The sequence below is a fragment of the Vigna unguiculata genome, chromosome 3 (genome assembly GCF_037176805.1).
Source record: "Vigna unguiculata cultivar grain cowpea cultivar isolate G323 ecotype 2 chromosome 3, ASM3717680v1, whole genome shotgun sequence".
NCBI classification, from domain to species: domain Eukaryota; kingdom Viridiplantae; phylum Streptophyta; class Magnoliopsida; order Fabales; family Fabaceae; genus Vigna; species Vigna unguiculata.
In genome coordinates this window covers 3,277,762-3,304,008 of record NC_140794.1, presented here as the reverse complement: position 1 = coordinate 3,304,008, position 26,247 = coordinate 3,277,762, and the positions used below count along the sequence as shown (strand labels likewise).

Below are 26,247 nucleotides of genomic sequence, written 5' to 3'. Positions count from 1 at the left end.
GGTGGGAGACGATCGTCTTAGTATGATTCAAACGTGCCTTGAAAACCAGAAAAAAAAATGATACCAATTGTTTGTGGCTTTAACATGATAATCTGTGATGATGAAAAACAACAACTTTTGAGTTTTTGTTTTCCTTTCACGAAAAGAAAAGCTGGCCATAGAAAAACAGAGTTATTAGCTCTCTGCCAAATATCGACACCATGATTAGTACAACTCCATGGAGCTTCGGGTTAAAAAAATCTCTAAAAAATTAAGAAAATTCTTCTTTTTTTTTTCCATAAAATACATAATTTTAAAATTTAAAGCACGGCATATCTTAAATAAGAAAAGAAGAAGAAGAAGAAGGAGTTTAAAGGAATGATAAATTAAGTCTGACAAGAATATAAGAAGTGCAGGCTAAGCGTAGTTGAAGTAGAGGAGCCATAAAATAAGACATCTCACGTGTTAGTTTATTTATTACTGAAATAATTAATGATCTGTGAATCTGCCATATTGTTGTGTTCAAAAGTCAAAACCAGGATTTGGAAAAAAAAGAAAAACTTTTTTTGATGAGATTAATGAAACCATAGGGTTGGGAACAGAAATATAGAGGGACAATACACATCTACCAGTAACATATGATGTTTGTTGGTTTGAGTTTTGAATGTGAGTTGTGTGGTTGCGCATGTGAGTGAATGTACCCACCAAACAGCAAAGGGGTTAAAATGGTGAATTCCAGTTGGAAAAGAATGAGGGTGATATCTCTTTCAGGTATTAATGGTTGTGTGGGTTTTTTATCCCATTCCCACCTCACACGTCTCGTTTCCACCGCCATTTATTAAACCTTGCGCCACTCTCTCTCTCTTCTTTCTTCTGCGATGCGCTAAAGGACAAGAAGAAAAACAGGCGCAACAGAGATTAGTAGCAGTAGCAGTGTGATTAGTGATTATCGCAACAACAATACAATAACAAGAACGACAACATTGGATGGCAGCGACAACTACAACAACTTTCCTCAAACTTCAAAACCAGCCCACCAAGCCCAAACGACGCAAGTATCGAGAAACGACAATCTCCGCTGCGGCATCTCCAAACCACACCCAAACAATCCCTCACCGTCGCACTCCTCAATCCCCTATATGTTCCCAAACCCCATCACAACCCGAACCCGAACCCGAACCACCTGCATTGCCCGAATCTCCCTCCACCCACAGGATCCGCTTCTCGCCGGGGCGCTTCTCCCCGATAATGGACTTCACCCACTCCTCCCCCACCGCCAACGGCCACCACCCCTCCCAGCCGCAGGCCCACGACTTCCCTTCCAGCTTCTCCAAGTTTAACTCCGCCCTCACCGCGGGCCTTTTGAACCCAATGTCCCCCCCGCCCGACAAGACCCGATCCAGCCCCACGCTCTTCGAGATGATGGCCAGCGAGCCCGATGTCCACCACAGGCCCACCACCCACATCCCGCCCACCACCGTCACCGCCGCCGCTGCGTCGTCGCTGCACAAACCCCAAATTCTCGATCGCCACGCCCTCATGATGCAGCGGATTTCGGACCTCTTGGGGTCCCGCAGCCCCGGGAACCAGTTCAACGATGCCGCTTCCAGCGATATCAAGCTCACGCTCAGCTCCAAAGATGGAATCAGTGTCTCCATGAACGTGCATCGCCAAATCCTCGTCGCGCATAGTAGGTTCTTCTCGGTGAAGCTCTCCGATCGCTGGACCAAGCAGCAGCAGCAGCGCTCGCCGGTTCCCTACGAAGTTGAAATCGCCGATTGCGACGATGTGGAGGTTTACATCGAGACCTTGAGGTTGATGTATTGTAAGGATCTTAGGAAGAAGCTCATGAGGGAGGATGTCTCCAGAGTTCTCGGTATCCTAAAGGTAACGCCGTTTTCTGAGGGTTTTGTTATTTTGTTCAGGCATTAACTTGGCTGCATTGTTAGGATCACGCCATCTGAGATTTGTTCTTAAAGTGTGTGTCTTGGTGGTTAGTGCGTTAGGGCAAGAGTTCTATCTGAACTACTTTTAATCTCGAATTCTAAACAATATGGATTACTCTTTTGGGATGGAACAGTTTAGCTGTTCTGTTTTATTGGATGGATAGTGGATGTTAATTAAATGATGCTGTGGGGTTAGGTTTGGGCAGTAGGAAAAGTTTGAATTTCGTATGTGAACAGTTGAAGGATGGAAATTCTGCTGTTTAGGTTATGGGTTTGGCTATTTATTACGCCAATGCATTCCTTTTCTCGTCCCTTGCTGTTTTTTGTGCCTGTTTGGAATTTGCCTTGTTTAGGGTTGTGGGGCTGAACCAGTTGTTTTTCCTTGTGGTTTTTTATTAGGTTTCAGCTGCCATTGGGTTTGATGCTGGGGTTTTGTCTTGTTTGGAGTACTTGGAAGCGGCACCTTGGGCCGAGGATGAGGAAGAGAAGGTGGCATCGCTCCTTTCTGAGCTTCGTCTTGAAGCGGTTGGCGCAGGGGAGGTTTTGAAGAGGGTTTCAACTGATGCTGCTACCAATGGAAATGAAGAGGGGAGTGATAATGAGGAGGTTCTTCTTAAGCTTATCCGTGTGGTTCTTGAAGGCAAGGATGAGAAGGCCAGGCGTGAGATGAAAGGGTTAGTGTCGAAGATGCTGCATGAAAATTCTTCTCAGAATGATCTTCGGAAGGAGTCGCTGTACTTAGCATGTGATGATTGTCTGCAGTTACTTCGTCACCACTTTTTGCAGGCTGCGGGTTCGGACTTGCAGGATGTGAGTCAAATTGCAAGACAAGCAGACAATTTGCATTGGATTTTGGATATTTTAGTTGACAGACAGATTGCCGAGGATTTCCTGAAAACATGGGCCTCTCAGGCAGATTTGGCTGAAGCTCATTCTAAGGTGCCAGCAGTTCACAGGTTTGAGGTTAGCAGAGTTACAGCAAGGTTGTTTGTTGGGATTGGGAAAGGACAGTTGTTGGCTTCTAAAGATGTTAGATGTTTGCTTCTAAAAACATGGTTGGTGCCCTTTTATGATGACTTTGGTTGGATGAGGAGGGCATCGAAGGGGCTTGATAGGCACCTAATTGAGGATGGTCTCAGTAACACGATTCTTACTCTGCCACTCTCCTGGCAACAGGATATTTTGCTTGCTTGGTTTGATCGTTTCTTGAATTCCGGCGAAGATTGCCCAAATATTCAAAGAGGATTTGAAGTTTGGTGGAGAAGGGCTTTCTGGAAGAGGAATGGAGAGCAAGAACGGACAAGACAACTACGAATTACAACTACATCAGCTGAGAACCCTTGAAGACAGATTGTTCCACTGTGGAAAAATTGGCAGTAAATTATTGGGTACGTCACCTTTTGTGCTTCTTGTGATCATGTCTATTTGATTCATCTACGACCTGCAAATTCAATGGTGTGAAATATGTAGTTAGACTTGATGCCTTCATGCTCTGGCTAGAAGTTAGCACTGTTTATCTTCACCACCTATTTTGTTGGAAATAACCAAAGAGGGTCGTTTAGTTTGAGTCGGTGCATGGAACCTCTTTCCTTTTCTCACTTCATATCTGCTGTATTATTTACACTTAGGTCATCAGTAATTTTGCTCTTATCTATAGAATGGATGACATTCCTAGAGAAGGAACTGACAAAAGTGGTTATGTAGTGTACCTAAGACAAAATCAGTCTTTATTTTATCAATGATAGTTCCAACTTCCTCGTATCCATGTAGTGTGGTGGCAAGACATGCCTAGCTTCTTTTGTAATTTATATAATTTTTTAGGTTCCAAAATACCATTTCTGATAACGTTTTTGACTTGTCCGAATGAAGTATAAAATAAGATTCATGTGGTTGACTAAACATTAGATTTTCTTCTAAAAATAACTGGTCGTGGCATCATTTCTATTTTCTGATGCCTGGATGCTGTTTAAGTGTTGTTAACTTGTCAGTGAATATTTTGGCACACCATCATCATATTGGCCGCACAGTAATAAGTTTAGATGCTTGATTTTTGCTCTTTGAAGTCAATCTTCTTAAAAATTCTTATAAGCGTGAGATTCTTTTGTTTTATTTCTCGGTGTGAAGTTATGAACATGCTGGCCAATACTAGCATCATCCCTTTTGGCTGTGAAGATCTCTTGTTTGTTTTATGTTGCATTATTCTCTTATGCAGGTAAACTTCGTCTTGGTCAGTTAGTTGTATGATTCGTTGGTCTTTATCTCATATTTGTGCTTTTGATTGGCATATTCCTAAATTGTTCAACTTCTATTTGTCAAGGCCTGCCACATAAATCTATTCCTTAGAAATGCATGTTTTCTTCAGTAAATATCCCGTAATTGCTCCCGAACATAAGTAAAATGCATTTTCCTGGAAAATAATTCAATCTTGGTATTGTGTTTCTCACTGTAGTTTCAGTGACGAATATAAGTTTCTGATGGTTCAATGCAAGCTCCCCGGCAAGAGTTCAAGGTAGTTGAATGCTGTTAAAGAATGGTTGGCCTTCAATTTTCCAAGTTCCTAAGATGAGCCATGTTTATCGAGTTCAGCAACTCGTTCCACGTTATGTTCCGCTGGGTTCATGGAAGGTTCAACACGAGGATAAAATTTCTTTTATGGTAGAGCATCAAATAGCTTTGAATGCAAGAAAGATGATGGTGGTGAAAAGGAGGATGGAGATATATACATATACTTAAATATCTTTCTTGCAAATTAGGTTATCTTGATTATTGAATGGTATTGAGTATTGAATATATTCAACCGGTTGTGTTATATATGATGGGAATAACTTGGAGGGAGGTTAAACTTTGGGAATATAATTTGTTTTTTCTTTACTGAAGACTGTGGATTCATTTTCTATTTCTTGCTTTTCAACAAAAGTTTTGAGAGATGCAAAACCTTCACCTTCACTTTCACCGTTCTTGGGTTTTTGTTTCTTGCTTGTGTGTTAGATTCTTTATGAAAGCATGGTGAAATGGCTATGGAAATTAGCCATGGTACAGGCAACATAATCATCCATGCTTTTCACGAAAAGGGAAAGAATGATGAAGAAGTGGAAAGGAAGAAGTTTTGCAAAGTTGGAGTTTCCATAATACTAGTCAAACGACCAGAAAACATGTATGCTCGATGGAGACATGATAATTGAACAAATAGGTTGACCCAACAACTGGTTGCTATTTGCAAACAACAGAAACATGCCCCTGTCTCATTGCTTATGTTCTGTCGACATGCTACCTTGCACAAATCTAACAATGAAGGAAAAGGGAAAAGGGACAATATTATAACTTTGTACGTCAAGTAAGAAAAAAGCTTCGTCTCAAATATGACAATGTTGCCCCAATTTGTTTTTTAATTCTTTTTACTACTGTAAGCAAGGTCATAAAAACAACAGAATAACGACAATGTTTTATTCCACGTTAAGTAGATGAAAAAGAAAACCTTAATGTAGTAATTGATGATGAAAATTAACATCAGCATGCTTGATAAGTGTTCAAATAATGATGTCTGTTCTCATTAAATCCTGGTAAAAAAACCACTCATCGTTATCAAGTGCTATGTTTTGTCTGTTTTTGGCATATTTAATTATAAATTACTATAATTTGCCATTTGTCTTTCACTTTCAAATTTTCTATTGAATAAAAAGTCTACATCCGCCAATAGCATAAACTATTTTGAAAATCACTATTTAATTACAACTGTCAAGTAAATTTATTGGGTTTTATAATAGTTTATTGCCAACAACAATCTCTTATAGTTTAATTTATTGATAAATCACACATAGAAACAGAGTCTTTTTTAGTTAGTCAACATAATGCTTCGTAAGCCTTTTTTTGTCTGTCTATCATTTATTTAGAAATGGCCACGTAAATTATTAACCTTTATCAAATTTATTTTTTAAAAAAAATCTGACCTACCATATTTTGTAGTGTTAGATATTTTTAGCATACTGTTTATATATATATGTTATAAGTTCCTCACACGAATCATGAAAATGAAGTTATTTGGGTTCAGTGCTTTCTATCTTTTCTTCAATTATAGCAAAAGTTGTGACAATTAAAGTATAGGCCCAACAACAAAAAAATTAAAAATCAGTTGCAAATTAACAGAGCTTGAGAAAACTGTTCATTCAACTCCAAAACAAATTTATATTGATAAATAAGTTAGAAGCAAGTTCAAATAGTACACACATAAGGGGATCATAAATGCAAAATACCAATCAATTTTTTGACAAATAAAAGGAAAGGAAAGGCCCATTAAAACATTTATTTTACAGTTTTAGGATGGACTTACGCATAAATTATAATAGTGTTACTTTCTGCACCCTGTCAATTTTTTCCTGTATCCAATCGAAGCTTCCCAAAAACAACCATTACAATATTATGTAAAAGATCACAAAGATAATAGAATATAGATAATAGTAAATAATATATAAATGCATCTTTTCATCATCCTACTTTAAATTAGCATTAAGAAAAGTAATATATTTCTAGTTTCTACATAAAATTTTTAAAAAATAATATTATATAACATATTAAATTAAAAAAAAAAATCAGAAAACTTATATGAAAAATTTTGTGGTGAAGATTTTAAATATGTATGATAAAGAAAATACATCATCCATGTAGTGTTGTTTCTGTGGGCTGATTATCGAAGTATTGATTTAATTTGCAAGAATTTCAGTTTGTTCACATAAAATAAAATATGATGCTAAAATGTTTTTTTTTCCTTTGAATGTTGAAATTTTTGTTTTTACTGATAAATACCATGGAATGAGTCTGAAGGAAGAATTACCCGTTCCCACTGTTATTCTTATCATTGGCCACCAGCTAGATACTTTCATTTTTGGACTTCAATGATTATTTTATTTTTAAATATTTTCATTGCAACAGTTTATATTAAATTATTTCTCATTTTAAACAAGTAATTAAATGACACACTTAAAATACAAAAAATTGACTGTGTTTGATTAATTAACGTGCGAGAACACAATAAAAATCGAACACTGACGGTTGTTTTGTTTTACTTCTTATTACTTGCATTTCCATCTCTTTCTCAAACTTATTTTATTTTAATTACCCAACAAACGAATATCATAATATGAAAAATATGATGTTGTCTGAAGCAACCGTCCAACTAGAAAAAAATAGCTTTCATGTTGAAATTTAATGCAGAAAAATAAAAAGAAAACGAATTTATTGGAATAAACATAAAAGGTAGCTTTCATTAAATTTGTCTTCTGCAAAAACCTTTTAACACAATATTCCAGGGACAAGGCCAAAGGAAGTGGGTTTAACGTGGAAATTCAGCTGCAAGTTAAAGGAAATATTTCTAAATACATATGAATAAAGCTTCTCAAAATGTGCACGAAACCTCTAACCTCTGGAATTAAAACAAATTTCCAATTAACTTTTTATCATTAGATAAAAACTTTCAAAATTTACTAATTGGGTAAACTATATAAACAATATTTTTTCTAATTTACAAAAAATATATTTTAAGATAAGTGTGATAAATAATCAAAATTTAAAATCAACAACATTTTAAATTTTTTGTGTTTGATTATTTTTTTTTATGTATTTTTACATGCCTTCTATAGGTATTTTCTTGTTTTGATTTTATCCCACAATTTCTCTTTGTTTGTTATAATTCTACACCTCACAAAAGTGAGTTTGACTGCATTTTTTTTATTGGAAGTCCATAAGTCTTCTACACTTATCAAAAAGTGTGACAATAAAATTTCAAAATTATTCAAGAATACTTATTTTATGTCATAATTGTTGTGTATATAAGAAATATATGATATATGTACTAAAATAAGTCTTTTTAGTTTCAATATAGTATGTTTATTTTCATTTTATACCTCTAATAATATTAATTAATGATGGAAATCACTTGAATTTTTCTCAGAAAACATAATAAATAATAAAAGAAGTTTTCCTAGGCTGTAGAAGTAGTCAATTTGAATAAATTTATGTTAAAGTAAGCCATAAATGAAAACAAATAATAATAATAAAACCATATTTTCAAAATATTTTTAATCTATATATAAATTAGTTTTTTCGTATTGGACGTAGAGTTTATTATCAATGGATAAAATTCAATCTTTTTTTACTTAAGAGTTTATTTTATTCATCTTATCTATCTCATAAAATAATTGATCTCTTCTCTAATAATCTTACTTTGTAACCTTAATTTAAAAAAAATGGGCCCATATCATTTACTAAGTGTGTGTTTAATTTTTAGCTTGAGAGTTCAAATTCAATTTTTCTCTGTATTGAAAATCACAGACAATGTTTGACAAATTTTTGTTATGTTCCATTGAGTTTCAGACTTTGGTTAGTTTCAAAGCAAAATCATAAAACTTTTTTGTTGAAAGAGATTTTAATTTTACTCAACCAAATTTAATTTTTTCTAAATTTAATCAAAACAAATGTTATAATTGATGGTTGGAACATAATTTCTTCTACTTGGGAATATAACAGTGCAAAGACTATAATTTGATTTGTGAGTTAGTTCACATCTCATTCTACGATACAATTGACACACTCTAACCTAGGACAATTAGTATATGAAAAAGTATTTTATATTTTGTAAGAAAATATCTAAATATGTGTTTTAGAAAGGAGATTAAATGGTTGAAAATGTAGGAAAAATGATGGCTGAGTGGAATTAGCGAGGTGTTAGGTTGTGTAAGTGAAGTTAATTAGGATTAATGATCCTATTATTAGAATCTAGTATGCTCTTCTAAACACAGGCTGTCTTGAGTAAATAATTGAATATGTTATTTTTGTTTATGACAATACTTTTGTTTTGTCTGAATAATATTTATTTGCACATAAAATGAAATTAATAAATGAGATGAAAGCATGGTTGGAGTTAGAAATGAATGGGATTGGATTACAGTAAATCGAGGGGGGAGAAAAGAAAAGAAAAGAATGTAATTAATAATAATAGTTTAAGGATGTTTTTTTTGGATGTCTCAATCTGAGACACAGTTGAAATGGTGTAATTAATAAAAGGAGGATGGTTATAGTGTTTAGGGGTTGCATGGGTAGGTTCCCTAGTTGAGGAAAAGCAGTAACCCTAGGATTAGGATGGTCCTAAGTAGGAACCACAAATATACCTGTATGTACCACTCAAAAGAACATGGACCACCCTACCCTACACACTTCATCACACTTTTCTTTTACTCTTACACTCCCCCGCCATTTCTGGACTCAAAACACTTTCAAACACATTTCTTTTTTATTTTTTCAATTTTCTCAACACTCTCCATCTTGCATTGAAAATCCAAATCCTGTAACACCAGCCAAGAAGAATCTGCTGACGCTCTTCCTACTTCACAATTCTACTTTTTACAATCTAAATCTGCAATATCTCATCATACTAATATATATATATATATATATATACGGGTTAAATATGTTTTTGGTCTCTTAACTTTTAATGAATTTTGGAATTAGTCAATTTCGTAATTTTAGACTAATTTAGTCATTCATTTTTCGAAATACATAGATTTAGTCCTTTTAATCAAATTTTGTTAAGTTTATTTGATGTCTCATACGTATTTCAGAATTGTATTTGAGTTATTTAGACTGTTTGACACATTGTTGTTTTAATGTTAAGTCAAATATTATTATGAAACAACAATTGAAATATCAAATAAACTTAACAAAATTTGATTAAAAGGACTAAATCCACGTATTTCGAAAGATGAAGGATAAAATTGGTCCAAAGTTTCAAAATGGATTAATTCCAAAATTCATTAAAAATTAAGAAAAAAAAACATATTTAACCATATATATATATATATATATATATATATATATATGGATAGCATAAAAAGATAAATTATACAAAAATTATTTATTTGAAGTGATATTAATTATTGTATTACAGGAGTTAAGTGAGCTAAATTACAATCGAAAATTATGATGTTTGTACTGTTATACTTTTAAACAAAAGTTACACTCGACTCATAATTATAACTTTTCATCGAATGATAAATATTTGATAATTTAAATTGCGAGATGATTGTAATAAGTAGCTAAATATTTATAAGTCGGTGTGCAAGAATTTGCGCATACTTTATTTCCTTTGATTTTTATTTTTCTAGGGAAAACCAAAATATAATTTTATTTCTTCCTTCCTAAGTTGTGAGATAGTTCTAGAGTATATAAGTTGGGGATTCGACTTATACCTTCATAATAATTGTATATTAGTTAACAATTAGTTGGAGAGATTCTTCTCGTGAAAAAAAAAACGTGGTTTGTGTTTGAAAAGAGACATAGTATTTTTGTTTCGATTAAAAAAATTACCGTTGTCAAAGTGTTATTGTATCATTATGTTATACCTATTGGGCACAATTTTATAAGATGTTTCAATCCAAAAAGTGTTTGACGAGGGCTTGATTACCAATTTTTATTTTTGAATTAAAAATGTATATTAATTTTGTCTATAATATAACTAATGTTTTATTTTCATTTTTCATGAAATAAAGGATATATATATTTACTTTCACATTGTTTTAATTCTTAAGTAAATAAGATTATTGTAAAAAATAAAAATCAAGAATAGAAAAATATGACAATATCAAAGATTCAATGTCAGAAAAATAAATATTTTATTTTCTTCGGGGTGTCTGATTAAGTGAGAAATTATAATTATATAAAAAATTAATGATAACAATTTTAAAAATGTTAATTAATTACGAAAAAAGTAAATAATGATAGAAAAATTAAATTTCATGTGAATGGTAACATTTGTGAATTTTGCAACTATTAAGATTGGAAATGTATTGAAGATTTAAATGAATTTGGTAGATATAAAAGGAGTTTTACCATCAAGAGATAATGAAAAGAAAATTCTCATATTAAACAAAATGTAGAACAAAAGAGAGAAAAAAAAGAGGTTAAGAGTTTACGTTGAAATTGGTAGTTAAATACTTACATGATAAAAAAAATAAAAAAAATAAAAAAAATAAAAGTGATCATAAATAATTAAATATGTATTCCAAAAATAATTTGATTCGATAATATTAACATTTATATTTCCTAAAATGTAATAGATTATCAAAACAAAACTTAAAAAGAATTGTGAAATTGAAATTATGCTAAAAAAGTATTTCTAAAATTTAAATAAACTTAGTAGATATTAAATGAATGAAGCAATTAAGAGACAGAATGAAAAGTTGTTTAACAAAATAATGGTTCATCCAATAAAACAAAATATAAAGAATAATTTTTTAAAATCAATTTAAATTAAAACTATTTTAATAGTTTAAAGTAAAGAGAAAGGCGAAATGAATATGACTCGGATGATCCTGCTAAATTTTTTTTATTAAAATCAAGATGAGTTCAAGAATATCCACAAGTTCATTTGTTATGTTGTAGTAAGTTCATTTGTTACCCTTGTGTGCGCAACAATTGTGGAATTCCCTTCACCAATTTGTAAACATTAACTAACCAACTATATTCTCTCATAACTATAATACCACAAAAATCCTAATGGAAACTTAGGAAATCAATGATATTAACATTGCGGAGGGCCCCATGATTAGAGATGTGAACAAAGAATTATTATCTCATACCTATAAATAAGTAAGTGCTATATTAAATTCATATTAAATCTTCCGATTAAAGATTCCCAAAGTCTTTCGCACACCAGGTTTAGAATAATAGTTAAGAAATTGAAGAATATATAAATATAACAAAACGAGAGGTATTTTTTGTTTATTTTGATAAAAAAATTATAAACTCCTTAATTTATAATTTTTCTACACTTCTTCACACCAGAATATATAGTTCTCAAAAATGTGAGACCAGACTTGTATAAATAAAGTGGTAACAGCAGTGGATTATAATAATCGATATCAGAACTAAGGAAGAGATTGTTGTAGGTTGCACAATTATTCCGTAACAAATGTCAGATGAATCAAGTCACAATTTAAGAATAGAATTTCTAGTAAAATAATTGCTGAAAAATAAATATTACATATCACATCAATTGTCCCGTGATAAATACCAACTATATGGGATCACGTTATATCTCATGCATTCACTTGAGTCTGCGCAGCGAGATGCGGTTGAAAGCATGCGCAGAGTGCAGAGAAAGAGCAAAAGCAGTATGAGAAGTGAGAAGTGGCAATAAGAAGAAAGAAAAGAAGTTGGTGTGTGATGTCATGGTTGGGTTGGAAGAAGAGAAATTTGGCAAGCGGCGGAGAAAGCTGCACCAACGTTCAAAACACAACACAGAAAAAGGACCACAAACACCAACCAACCACCCTTTTTATCACTTCTTCACTCTCCCACTCTCTTCTCTTGCGCGTCTTTTTCATCTCCCCTTTCAATTCAATATTTTTTTTTTTAACACCAAGATTCATAACATAACATCGGTTTGATGCAAAACAACGTTGTTCTTGGACGTGTTTTTGATTGAAAATGACGAAATGCAAAATTAGAAATGGCCAAAAATGATGGCTTACTAAGAAGCGAACGTGAGAGTGTTGAATGGACAGACACTACTATCCTTCACTTCATGGATGATTTAATCTTGCTTTACGTAATTATCTGTTGGAATTGCCTTGAATGGGATGAAGGGAATTAGTGTTAGTGATAATGTTGAGTGAAGTTTTGATGGGTTTTAAAATGTGAATAATGATGATGATGATTGAGTAATAATTGTACTTAGGTAGCATTAATTGAGATTTATGTAGAGTGCTGGGTGCGAAAGTAGATGCGCGTGGAGGGGCATGTTTGGATGAAGAATAATAAAGATAAAGGATGATGCGGTCCCTCCCATGCAAAATGGAGAGAGAGGAATGGGTGGAGTACTTTAATTCACCCATTAATATAAGATTTAGATGGGCAAAGATAGGATCACCAAACAATGCACCTCCCAACATTACTGCCTTTATTACCTATGCTTCTAAATTTTGTTTTTGGCTAATCAACATTACTTCCTTTTATTTATCAATCAAAATTTCCTGATATTGCTATGAACCTCTATCATTAAAATAATTTTTGCTTTTAATTTGTTAAGTAAAGGTACAATGAGAGATTATATTTAAATTAATTAAAGAGAATATTATAAAATATTTAACGACAATATATAAATTTGAACATGGATATTTTCTTGAAAGTATGAGTATAAAATTGAATGGATTTTTCTATATGGATATAATGATAAGTATTACTGATTTCTTTTTGAAAAATATAAGAAGTTTTTTTGTTTTTTAAATAAAATAAAATTGAACTGACATTAAAGTCCTTGTGAAGAAAACAAACTAACATATCTCTTTATCTGTTTCTTTCGTCATTTGATTCCCTTCATCTTTTCCAACATAGCCTCCATCTATTAAGGATTTTAACAAGTTACTAATAAGTATTCTAAAATAGATATAGATTCAAGTATCAAATCCTAAAAAAATTTCACGTAATGTATATACAATTACACAATAATTCAAGATGTGAAAACAATGGTTTGATTTTTTAGAATAATTCAAGTAAAATAAATGTTAAAGGAAAAAAAAAATAAATGACTTGTTTGTGATTTTGTTAAACAATAAATGTGTAAAGTGTGTAGGTGAAATACGAACGAGAAATTAGAGTTGAAACTTATTAAATCACCTCTCGTGCAATAAATAAAGTATTAATTCATCCAGGTTCAATGTATAGCATTGATCACTCAATGATTTAAATAATAATTTTTTAAGTAAATGAGCATAAATTACTTTATTATAAATACTACTTTTTTTTTGGCAAGTTCCAAATAAACTTTGTAAATTAAAAATTTAAAGAATTTGTGATAAAGACATTTAGAAAATGTTTTTCAGTTTCACTTTCAAAGTTTTAATATATTTTTCACACTGGACTTAAGTCTGTATAAGTTATATATATATATATATATATATATATATATATATATATATATATATATATATATATAATAATTGTTTGATCTCAAGTTATATTTTTTATTTAAGTTAAAATAAAATATTACTTAAACGTATTTTACGTAGTGTTTCGTCCTTTTTATTATTTAAGGGAGTTATAGGTCTCTCACTTAAGAAGTTGTAAATACTACTTAAGTAAGTTTTTATAATCGTATAATTCTTTACCATTTTCGTTCTTAAAATCATCTCACCCCTTAATTCCAAATTTAGCATAAGGTTTATGTTTTTTAAACACTATTAAGTATTTTAGGAAGTGTATCAAATTTACAAGTAATGGTTTTTTAATTTCAAGTATATAATTAATTAGTGGACTAACACGAGAATAAGTTTAATGTACATATTTATATTTTTATTCAATTAAAAAAAATAAAGGATGAAAAAAAGAAGCTCTATTACAAATTGTTGAAGATTGATATGCACATGTTGTTTTTAAATTGATATGAGATATTACAGTTGGATTTAATGAAACCCTGTACAACTCAAGTTTATAACATTTATTCAAATTATATGGTGGATTCATTTAATTATTGTAATTTTAATTTCTTAAGTAATTAAACCTAAATTAAGTGATTGCAAACTAATTCCTTACAAAATTAAATGATCAATTTTATAGTTTAAGATTTTAATAATGCCTAATTAAAATCAACCCACTCTTAACATGAAGTGTATTTTTTAAGTGTTTTTTTCTCCAAATTCTAGGTTTTAAAATTATTATCAAATATAAATTAAATCTTAATTTAAAAAAAAAAGGTATTTCTTCCTTTTCCATACACCCTCCTTCAAGCTACCACATATGTGCCTCCCTCCTACCAACACTTATCTCTCTCACAAAACCTTCCATGAACAACACTTGTAGACTATAGGTCAAGTTTTGAGATTTGAATCGTTTTTATTTATTTTTTATAAATTAAGGGAGTTAGATTATTGTTATATTTTTGTTTATTTACACACTGAATTTTTTTGACATGATTATTTGTTTGTTGGAAAAATTCAAAAACCATGATTAAAAAAATACTCTATTTTATATAAATTACACCATAAAACTAATGTCGAAACCCATATTCTCGGTGGCTGACATACTATTGAAAGTTTTCCACAATGCAAACAGGTTAAATTACCTATGTTCAATTTTCTTTTTTATCTTCTTCTTGCTTAAGCAAATGATACATTTTGTTGAAATGAAAATCTAGACTAGACTGAAACATCTATTTTTACTATGTAAATAGATATAAATCTTATTTTATTAGTTGACTTTTAAAATTAAATCAATTAACGATGGATTTATAATTTTTAGTATCTCTTGAATTTTACAACATTTATTATTTATGGATTAAAATAGTTAAAGTTGTTTTTATTAAAAATTAACGAGAAACATCTATTTTTAATAGAAAAGCATTTTTGTTTAAAGTATATTGTCTGTATTTAGAAATGAAAGAAGTATCAGTTGTCAGATTTTTTATTTTCCTCTGTCTTTTTTCCTGTACACACCAATGTTGACCAAACACCTTCCCTATAGAAAAGCATAGCGTATCCAAATCCAAACACACCTACGTTTTTGCTATTCAATCTCTCTCTCCTTAGGAATGGTGAGTTAAAATTCTCACTACTTGATATTTAATAAACTCTACTTCAGTGTTAAGAATGAACTAAAAATAAATAAAAAATAAAAAATTTGATCGTTGATGTGTATGAATTATACAGTTATGGATAGTACAACAGAGCAGGTTCACCCTATTTATCTGTGTAGACATATAACAGAAGGGAATAACTGAGGTAGCTTTTGTTTAGGAAGACAACAACATAAGGGAGGCAGTATCAGGACCCACCCTTCTCTTCTCACTCAAAAACCCTTTTTTTCACATTACTTACCAATCACTTCCATCTAGGGATTCGTTCCCTACAAAGATTTCCCTATTCCTTTCCCCATTGCAAATTAATAATTATTTTTTTTACCTTTATAACCATTTTTATTTAATAAAAAAATATAGAAGGACAAACTAAAATTAAAAACAGGACTTTTGTAAAAAAAACATGTCTATTTTATGTTGTTGTGAAAGATCACGGTGTTAGCAAATGAAAGAACAACTCATGCGGCGGCTTGTACACAGTAGTTAGTTTCATATTTGAGGCAAAGGACGATCTTACTTTATTATGTTGTTGCTGCTGGTCCATGTTATGTGTACTTTGAGGTTAATTTCGTTTTTATTAGAATTTTACATATACACATTATTATTGTTATATAAAATTAGACAATTAAATATATTATGCATAAATAACGATGAAAAACAAAAACCTTTCACAGTCATTGAAACTAAATTCATTAATATTTATTAAAATATATATTGTATAAAATGATTTTTATTGAATTTAAGATGAAATTTTAATATGATTAATTTGAGTGATTGTAGAATTTCTTTTAATAATTAGGAAGAAATAATTGGTTGATATTTTTTGCATTTAAATGAAGACTGTTTGGGGTGTATACCTGTATTAATATATCTTTCTGCATTGACCCACTTCTCTGCATAGGTAGAGAGAGAGAAAAGAAGAAGAACTGGAGCAGCAGGCATATCAATGATGATCATAGCATGGAGGTCATCATCACCCCTATCTGATCTTCTATTTCTGAGGAAGTATATCTCATCTTTCTTCCTAGGTTGGTTTTCATGGTACCCTCATGTTGCCTTCTTAAACCACAACACTCAGGAAAAACAGCTTCCACTTCCTCTCTAATTTACCCTCTTCATCAATTTCCAACCACACCTTCACCATCAACATCACCACCACCTTCACCACCACTCTCATCAAACAACCATCTACCCTAATCTCATCTATTCCACCTTACGGTAAGATCTTCCACTTTTTCAATTTTTTCACTTTCAAATATACTCATAAGTCATACACACATAAAATTTCATTTTTTTTTTTGCTTTCTTCAGTTTCTAACTATCTCGGAGGGGCTCTATTTCTTAGTTTTGTTCAAGCTTGATGAAAGCGCATCCCTTATAAACGGAAAGTGTTGCTGGGGACATAGATTATCAAGAAGTGGAAGTTTAATTTCATGATGGCTCGACAATTATGTGAAGAGAAATCCAAGGACATGGGTTCGTCAACCGGGTTGTTCTACCCCGATGTGTCATCGAACAGCCCAACTCTCCAACCCCATCTCATGAACCACATCCAAGGCTTTGTGACCGACCCAGAGATGTTCAACCTCACCACTGGCATGGAGATGATAGGGTTTTCCAAGAATCTCAATCCACACAGTGAAAGCAACGGGGTCATGTGGAAAAGTTTCTTCGCCAAACCAAGTCAACACGCGGGTCCTTCCTCTTCCAAAACTATGAACGAGTCTTCTTGCAATTTTTATAACCAGCATGAGTATAGTAATAAGCAAGACTTCACATCAGGGATTTCTGAAACAAGTAGCGAGAATTTAATAGTCGGTGGCGCCCATGATTCTGCCCCGTGGCAAGAGAACAGGTTAATGCTAGATGATTCTTCCTTAAGGTGCGTGTTCCCCTGTGAAGGTAACGAAAGGCCCAGTCAAGGCCTTTCACTCTCTCTCAGTTCAACCAACCCTTCAAGTATTGGGTTGCAGTCTTTCGAGCTAAGACAAACAAACCATCATCAGCATCTTTCTGATTTTGTTTCAAGAGACGGGTATTTTGGAAAATCGGTCAATGCTCAACAGCAGCAACAAATGTTGCAAGACGGGTACGTGAGTCCTAACAAAGCTGCGAATATTTACCAGGGGCATTTTCTGATCAAGAACTCCAAGTTCTTGGTGCCTGCACAGCTCCTTCTGAACGAGTTTTGTAGTCTGGGAACAAAGGAAAATGATGTGCAAAAGCAGAAGCAGTCTCTGAAGAACAAGGCGTGGGAAGAGGGTAACAACGGTGGTGGTTCCTCAAAGAACCATTCTCTTGGCTCTCTAGAGTTCGTGGAGTTGCAGAAGAGAAAGACAAGGCTGCTATCGATGCTGGAAGAGGTACATATATGTTTCAAATATTCTTATTTTTGTTTGGGTTCATTTAAGAGATGAGTTTGTACTTGGGAAGGAAATATCTTCCGTGTGATTGTTCCACATAACATGGAAAAAGTGAGTAAAAACCATGCATTTACTTCAATCGAATTACCCGTCACAATCCATGTTCTTAACTTTTCTTTGGTGTGGTTGATGGGATTGGGGTCTTTCCACTTTGATTCTTGAACTAATTAAGCAGCTGGTGCGGGCCTTTTCATCAATGCCAACTCGTGACAATCGAGCCTTTTTATTTATCCTCGCAACAAAACCCCCTTTTACCTTTTCTTAGCAACTTCGCTTTCATTTTGTTTCTGTTACTTTAATGAAAATCTTGCGAAGATTCATTCAATTCCAAGGTGGCCGTAACTTTCAAAGTGAAATTTATATATTACTTTTCTTTTACTTGCCCACACTTTTTGTTGTCTAAGGTTGATAGAAGATACAAACATTACTGTAACCAAATGAAGGCTGTGGTCTCCTCCTTTGAAGCAGTGGCGGGTAACGGGGCAGCCACAGTTTACTCGGCTTTGGCTCTGAGAGCCATGTCTCGCCATTTTAGGTGTCTGAAAGATGGAATCATGGAACAAATTCAAGCCACCAGAAAAGCTATGGGAGAGAAAGATCCCGTTGCACCAGGCACGACAAGGGGCGAAACACCCAGGCTTAAAATCATTGACCAATCACTCAGACAACAAAGGGCCTTTCAACAGATTAGCATGATGGAAACCCATCCCTGGAGACCTCAACGTGGCCTTCCCGAACGATCCGTTTCGGTTCTTCGGGCTTGGCTTTTCGAGCACTTTCTTCATCCGTAATTCCTCTCTACTCTTCTTATTTTATGCACTTCATCGCTTTGCATATATGAATGAATGATGAGATGAAACTGAGCATAAAAAGTAAGCTACAGAATAGATTTTCCCAAGGAATCAATGATTCGTGCCCGAGAAAAAACCATGTGAAATGAAATTGAATTTGGTAGCTTCTGTGCATCACCATTGAGATTCCATGTTCTGGTATTTTGTCACTTTATTTTGAATGATTTTAATTTTGTTTTGTACATTAAATTATAATCACAATGTTTCGAATTGCCTCTTTCTCTCAACTACTACGTAGGGCCCCGTTTCCCCCACTACAGTTATCTCTAATCATTAATCAATTAGTAACTCCTACGAGCCATCGAAGGTCACATTAGTGTTAATTAATGCTTTGGGTGAAAAACCTTTGCAGGTACCCAAGTGATGTCGATAAACACATCCTAGCCCGCCAAACCGGTCTCTCCAGAAGTCAGGCACGTGTGCATATAATTATATATCTTCGCATAATTTGCATTTGAATATGAACATTATCGTAACTAAATTAATCGTTGCTGTTGCATGCACGCAAGTTGAAAGTTGAAAATGAATAGATTAATTAAAGAATTAACAAATACGGTTTGGTGACACCGGCACGTGTGGGATTTGGGAGCAGGTTTCGAATTGGTTTATCAACGCGAGGGTGAGGCTGTGGAAGCCGATGGTGGAGGAGATGTACTTGGAAGAAGAGAAGGAGCAGCAAAACGACGTAGCATCGTCGGAGGGAGGAGGCACCGAGGGGGATCAGAAGCCGACGCAGGCTCGGCTGCTCCGAATTGACTCAGAGATGTCGTCGATGGTGAGCAACACGGAGCACAAAAACGACGGCAAGAGCGGGAAAAGCGTCGAAAACGAGAACGAAATGAATGAGAGGAACCATCCGGCGGAGGCGTTCGGGTCGGTGGAGCTTGAGTTTTCGTCATACGTGCAGCAGTCGTCCGGCGTGGTTGGTTACGATGGTGAGAACGGTGGGGGCGTGTCGTTGACGCTAGGGTTACAGCAGCAGGGTGAAAGCGGGGTGAGTTTAGCGTTCCCGCCAGCGACTCAAAGCTCGATGTTCTACCCACGGGACCAGATAGAAGAGTGTCAAACAGTTGAGTACTCTCTTTTGGACGGCGAAGGACAAAACATGCCGTATAGGAATCTCATGGGGACACAATTGCTCCATGATTTGGTATGATATCATTAATCATATTATATACTCTTTAATTCCATCATGGAGGAAGTGGATTTAGATGTCACGTAAGTATATATATATATATATGTCCTAGTTAAAGTAGAAGGATTAGTTTTCAGTTTTAGTTAATTAGCTTTTTCATATATATATAGTACATAGTTAATTATATATATTAATGGTTCCATAATATAGAATTTCAGCTACACTACACTTGTAGTTAGATAATGTAAACTTTTCAACAGGTATTGATCACGCGCATGCCTCATCTATTTTGGAATTTGAATCTTCTAATTATTTATTTTCTTGTGTGTTGATGGGGTTCCCCTAGCAAAGCGTTGAAGAGGAAAATAAATAGTTTTTTGGGATTGGAGATATTTGTAATTTAATGGGGAAAAGAAAGGAATATTGTAAAAGGACAATAAATCATTTTGGCTTTACAGTTTTGGTTGGATGCTAAGAAGAAGAGGTGGGAAAATATGAAAGATAATTTGGAGGGTTTGTGGTCCCTTGTTCACTTCATGGTTGCTTTATGATATATCTGTTTTATGATTGGTTCAACGGTGCCCCTTCTTTTTCGCCATTAAAATTATATCTTTACAACAGTGTTGGAGGCACTAGCTAGGGTTTTTTAAGATCAGATGCATCATCATGCATGCTCTTTAATCACACTGCAACTTGTGTTAAAAGTTTCATCACCAACTCAATGCCACGAACCATACATCGATACGTATCTATAGCAGAATTACACTCCTGCTTATTTAATTTCCTTCATTATTGGATCTTATTTTACGCCATCATAATGCACAGCTTATAATTTCCAATCAATAAATACTTATAGCTATAAATTCTTAAATAAATTCACTTTTCACTTCAAGTTTATAAAATTCTTACGTTAAGTTTTGTTTTATGTATATGACCTAATTCCAATGTCATGTTCATGTTGATTTTCAATACTATTTTTTCTCACTGTACAAGAAAAAACCATTTTATTGCTTTAGATCATAAACACTATATCCATGGATGGATTTGCTTGAGAAGAATATCAGAATGGTCAAAATAATTGACTCAAAAAGACAATTAATTTAGACATGAAGCGCATGACAATATATTCCTTACTGTTTTGCATGCAACGTAAATTTCTCGAACTTGAATCTCACTATTTCAAATCACATCTCACAACCCTTGTGTCGTGTTCTCTCTTATATTGTTTGTCAAAGTTAGAAAATCTTCTCCACATTTCATTGAATCAAGACTCGGTTAATTGTCGCATAGTTTGGGTTGATTTTCTATAATAATTATTACTGTTGAGAAATCTTCTTTGAATGTTTTCAGGATGCAATTATATAGAATTAAAAAGGCAACCAAAATCTGCAGTGGTTGGATTTGCCAAGAGATTCTTTTGGTTTTCGACAAGAAATTGGTGGTTGGATTCAAATAAGTTATGGATGTGTTAAGAATCCAATAACTTAGTTAGAAGTTAATTAAGTTCATTGTAAAGATTCTATTTTATACACACAAAAAAATTGTTGGCAATGGATGAGTAATCCATCATCATTATTACTTATCTTTTCACGACTACCGACCTCTATGACTCTAATGAAAGAGTAGATTACTCAAGCGAATAGGTTGGTAGACAAGGAAAATAAAATAAACAAAAGGTTACACTTTATTTGGCAGAGGGCAAAAAGTGTGGAAAGAAAAATGAAAAAAAAAATTGAAAAGAGATCAAGTTAACAAATATTGTATAGTTAAAATGAAATAAAGTGTAAAGAGATAGAAAGTAGAAGGATATTATAATATATATATATATATATATATATATATATATATATATATATATATATATATATATATATATATATATATATATATATGTTTAATTTAAAGAAAAGAATTTATTTTATAAATTACCGTAATTGATGATCACTAGATATGTAACAATTTCAGAGTGGCAAGTTACTTCTTTTTCTTTGAAATGTAATTTTTCAGCTTTTACGAGTTCTAAAATGGGAGAAAGCTTCATGAGTACTGCCAAGGTACTCCCATGTGTGCAAGAGCAAATGCGGGCCATTTTGTATATAATGAGACTAGTATTTAAATTCATATTTTATTTTTGGACCATGGTACATCACTGCAAGAAAAATTGTTTATTATTGATAGATTAAATTTGTTGATATTAGTAAAATTTTATTGGTAAAATGGTCGTCCATAAATTTTATCGATAAACCACAAAATCTATCAATAATTTGTCATAATCTCAAATCCATCGGTAAATGTTCATTGACAAAATATCCATTTGTAATTTATGACAGACACTACAACATAAATAACTTTAGACAACGGTATAAAATTATGATATAAATTTTAAAAATCGTGGTCTAAAGATTAGACAATAATTTTTTAGGTGTGGTATAGGTGAGTGTAGCTATAGGTAATAGACAACGGTTTTTAGTATGACAATATTTTTTAAATCGTTGCTTAAACTTCTCACAATAGACGACAGTTTTACATGTTGATTTTATATCTTACATATGTTTTTAAATCACATTTTTACTAGTTTTGCCCACATAGTTTAAAGCAACAATTATATAATCATGGACTTTCATGATATTTATACATCATTTATAAAAATGTTGTTTATTATATGTTTAGGCTACATTTATTTAGCCGTTGTCTATTTTAGTGTGGTCTAAACTATAAATTGTTGTAATGAGATTTTGAACATTCAATAAATACATTAGTAAATTTCGGATTTGATATTCTTCTTCATCATCCCATTATTCTTTCCTTTTGTTCTTTTTCTACTTCTTCTTCCTCCAATCCTCTCCTCCCCCTCCAACGTCTATTGTTGTTACCTTGAACTCATTTTCTTCTTCCTTTTCCTCCAACTTTGATCACCATAGTTGACAACTTGTTGTTGAGCTTCCTCTTTCTCTTCCTTTCTTTTTCTCGTTTATGTCTTCTTTTTCTTTTTCTTCTTCTCTTTTTCTTCTCACTTATACTCTCTTAATATACAAAAAATCTTATCAAACTTAGCAAACAATATACCACTCATGTTATCGATTGATTTATAGATGAAAATATTTATGAGTAATAGCAATTCTAAGTTATTGATAAATTTTATCAATAAATTCATTATCGACTGAAATCTTTGTTGGCAGAAGAATTTTCTTTTTGCAAAATAAGAAAAGTCTGGTCAAGATTTTAGCTAAGAAGCATGCAAGGTTTTTTTTTATTTGCCATAGTATTCTTTCGTTAAATTTATATTATATGCGTTATTTTTTACTCTTCAAAAATATTTTTTGTTATGTATACATGTGATTTACAAAACATGTCAATTTTCATCACTTAATCGTTACTTCAAGGAAAAAAAAAAGTGTATTAGTATTTAGATGGATGAAAAAATAAATCCTAAAAACCATTTAAAAATTATAACGAAAATTTTATATATATATATATATATATATATATATATATATATAACAAATTACATATTATATTTTCAACGATTTGAACTCTCCTAGAGTATATTACTTGCGATTTCAACTCTTTTTTATCGTTGATAGATTATCAATGATTATATTAACTTGCAAAGTATTAATATTTTTTTTATGGACAAATATTAATTGTCACTATTTATTTTTTTATGAAAGAGTTGAACTCAGAATATTTTTTATATGTTGGAAGTCTCACATCAACTAAATATAAAACAATTTCATAATATGTATAAGTGAGATGTAATTCTTACCTTACAAGGTGATTTTGTGGAATTGAGTTAACATGGTATCAGGGCAAGATTTTTTAGACGTTTTATTCCACCTTCTAACAGAAATCTCACATCAACTAGAAGTTTTATGGTGTATGGGATTGAGTTAGACTTAAAATACACATCTAACAATGTTTTACTTTAAACTTATGAAACAAATTTTATTTCTTTAAATTATTATAAGGAAATCAAATCTATGATTTTTTCCTCCCTTGCCTTCCATTTAATCACTTAATTGCGGTTGTGCAAACATATGCTACTTTTCTAGCGATTTCGAGTGTGGGTATAGACAGAATGAAACATATGATGCAGAAAAAAGAGTGAAAGAGGAAGAGTAAATTTCAGAGGCACACCAATTGAAATTAAACATTTATCTGTAAACACTGGCTTCTATTCTATCCAATTCACAGCTATGAAACTTTATATGACCAACCACCTGCTATATTACATATAATAAGCACCGTGATAAGGCTCAACTATGGTTACGTATTAAGGTACCCAAAATACTCTAAACTTAAAAATTAGGAGTCATGCATGAATATGTGTGCGTCATCTTTGTATTTTTTTTTTCTTGTTTTGAAAATGCTTGATGGTTTGTGTCACGATGTGCTAAATAAACATTTAATCTACACTATACTTGTACTAAGATATTTATTATTATATTAAATTGTATATCCTTCTTTGTTTTTCCTAACTAAACTAGTTGGTTATAAATTTATAGATGCTAAATGGTACCAAACCTTTGTGAATTTTGTTTCTTCAATACTCATTGGCAATGATTTATGCGTAAAAGGGGAATCAATAACGGATACTTCTATTATGTAACTTAAATTTGATAGTAACAATAACTTATTTAATATTAATGTAATCTATATGTTATTAATAATTTTTTAAATAAATGTATTCTAGTCAATATATTACGTTACTTATATTTAAATCATAGTATATTTTAGATTAATATGTACTGTCTTAGTATTGAATATATTTGTTAAAATTATTTATAATTATAGTAAAATTTCATATCAATCAATAATATAATAGTTGTGTGTCATTATTATTTGATTAACCAGATTGAAAATGTTTGTTTCCAATGTGAAAATGATCCTCGCTACGCCGAAGGTATATGCAGTGAAAGACTTGGTCTATAAAATTACATAATTGTCCTTGTTTTTAAATGTTATTTGCCCTTTTTACTTTCACCTTTTAATTTCACTATTGCGTTCGTTCACCGGTTCACAAACTCATTTTAATTATTTTCATCGATAAATACACTGTTTTAACAAATTACTCCTATTTTAGTTTATATTAATTTTAAACAAACACATCTCGATTTAAAATATTTTTATTAATTGAAATTATTACACAGTTTTATTAAAACTAATTACCAATAATCTATTTCGACTTGATTTCTATAAATCAAATTTTAATTTAGTATATTTTTATCAATATTTATATTCTTTTATTTTAAATAATTACTAACATCTCAATCTATAATATTTTTATCAATTGAATTATTACTGTTTTATTAAGACTAATCACCAAAAACTTATTTCAACTTAATTTCTATAAAATAAATTTTAATTTGATCTAATTTTATTAATATTTTTTTTAAATAATCACTCACATTTCATTACAGTGTAATTTATACTAATTACAGTTTAATTTAACATACTTTTATGAAAAAAGGTTAAATGATAATCTTCTATTTTTATCAACTAAAATATTTTTTAAACTATCAAACTCATCACACCACCTACAAACTTTCATATGGTATCCTCTTATTTCTCTTTATGTTTTAATATTTTTTTTAATCCAAACAAATTCATTTTCAGCTCTATTTTCTCTTATATTCATCCTCCTAAACCTATCTCAAAATCAAATTCAAACTTAAACATAATATATATATATATATATATATATATATATATATATATATATATATATATATATATATATATATATATATATATATTAACCTTGCTATAGTTATAATAAGCATATGTCAAAGTAACGCACTAAATGTATATCATTACTATCTCAATTAATGAAATTATTAAATATAAAACTAAACGTAGCAATACATTTATTAATAAAATTTAATTTATGTTAAAGTATATAATTACTAATGTAGCATATTATATTTTAAATATGAAAACAATTAATAATATATATCATTATTATTAATATTTAATTAATGACATCTTAATTAATATAGTTGACCATGGTAATGGAGTAAAGAAAAGAGAGAAAATAACCGATGATAAATGGAGTAAAAAACTAAAATAACTATTAAGACAACTTTATAAAAAGTATGTAAAAATAACTGTTATTTAAAAAAAATATATATTATAAAAGATTAAATAAAAATAATAATTGTGAATGGAAATCTCATTCTATATAATTATATATAATTATAAATAACCGTGTATATTGGTCATATACATGATCAATGTTAGGTTCTTACTAAAATTGGGATAGATTCAATAATGTTAATAAAGAGTTAATTTATTC

The 26,247-nt window shown here is 31.5% G+C and overlaps 2 protein-coding genes across 3 annotated transcripts; both read left to right on the top strand.

Moving 5' to 3' along the window:
* The first annotated feature begins 709 nt into the window (after positions 1-709).
* Positions 710-4,801, top strand: LOC114178228 (BTB/POZ domain-containing protein). The gene is made up of 3 exons (XM_028064020.2): positions 710-1,866; positions 2,325-3,313; positions 4,375-4,801. Exons 1-2 carry the CDS (start codon positions 967-969, stop codon positions 3,267-3,269), a joined length of 1,845 nt encoding a protein of 614 aa, XP_027919821.1. The 5' UTR covers positions 710-966; the 3' UTR covers positions 3,270-3,313; positions 4,375-4,801.
* Positions 4,802-16,410: 11,609 nt separating this feature from the next.
* On the top strand, positions 16,411-20,268 carry LOC114177868 (homeobox protein BEL1 homolog). Of its 2 annotated transcripts, none has more exons than XM_028063457.2 (5): positions 16,411-16,761; positions 16,889-17,906; positions 18,371-18,753; positions 19,170-19,230; positions 19,410-20,268. In XM_028063457.2, exons 2-5 carry the CDS (start codon positions 16,977-16,979, stop codon positions 19,971-19,973), a joined length of 1,938 nt encoding a protein of 645 aa, XP_027919258.1. In that variant the 5' UTR covers positions 16,411-16,761; positions 16,889-16,976; the 3' UTR covers positions 19,974-20,268. The 2 variants fall into 2 exon arrangements, with proteins under 2 accessions (XP_027919258.1, XP_027919257.1); XM_028063456.2 differs by having other exon boundaries at positions 16,855-17,906.
* The last annotated feature ends 5,979 nt before the right edge of the window (positions 20,269-26,247 follow it).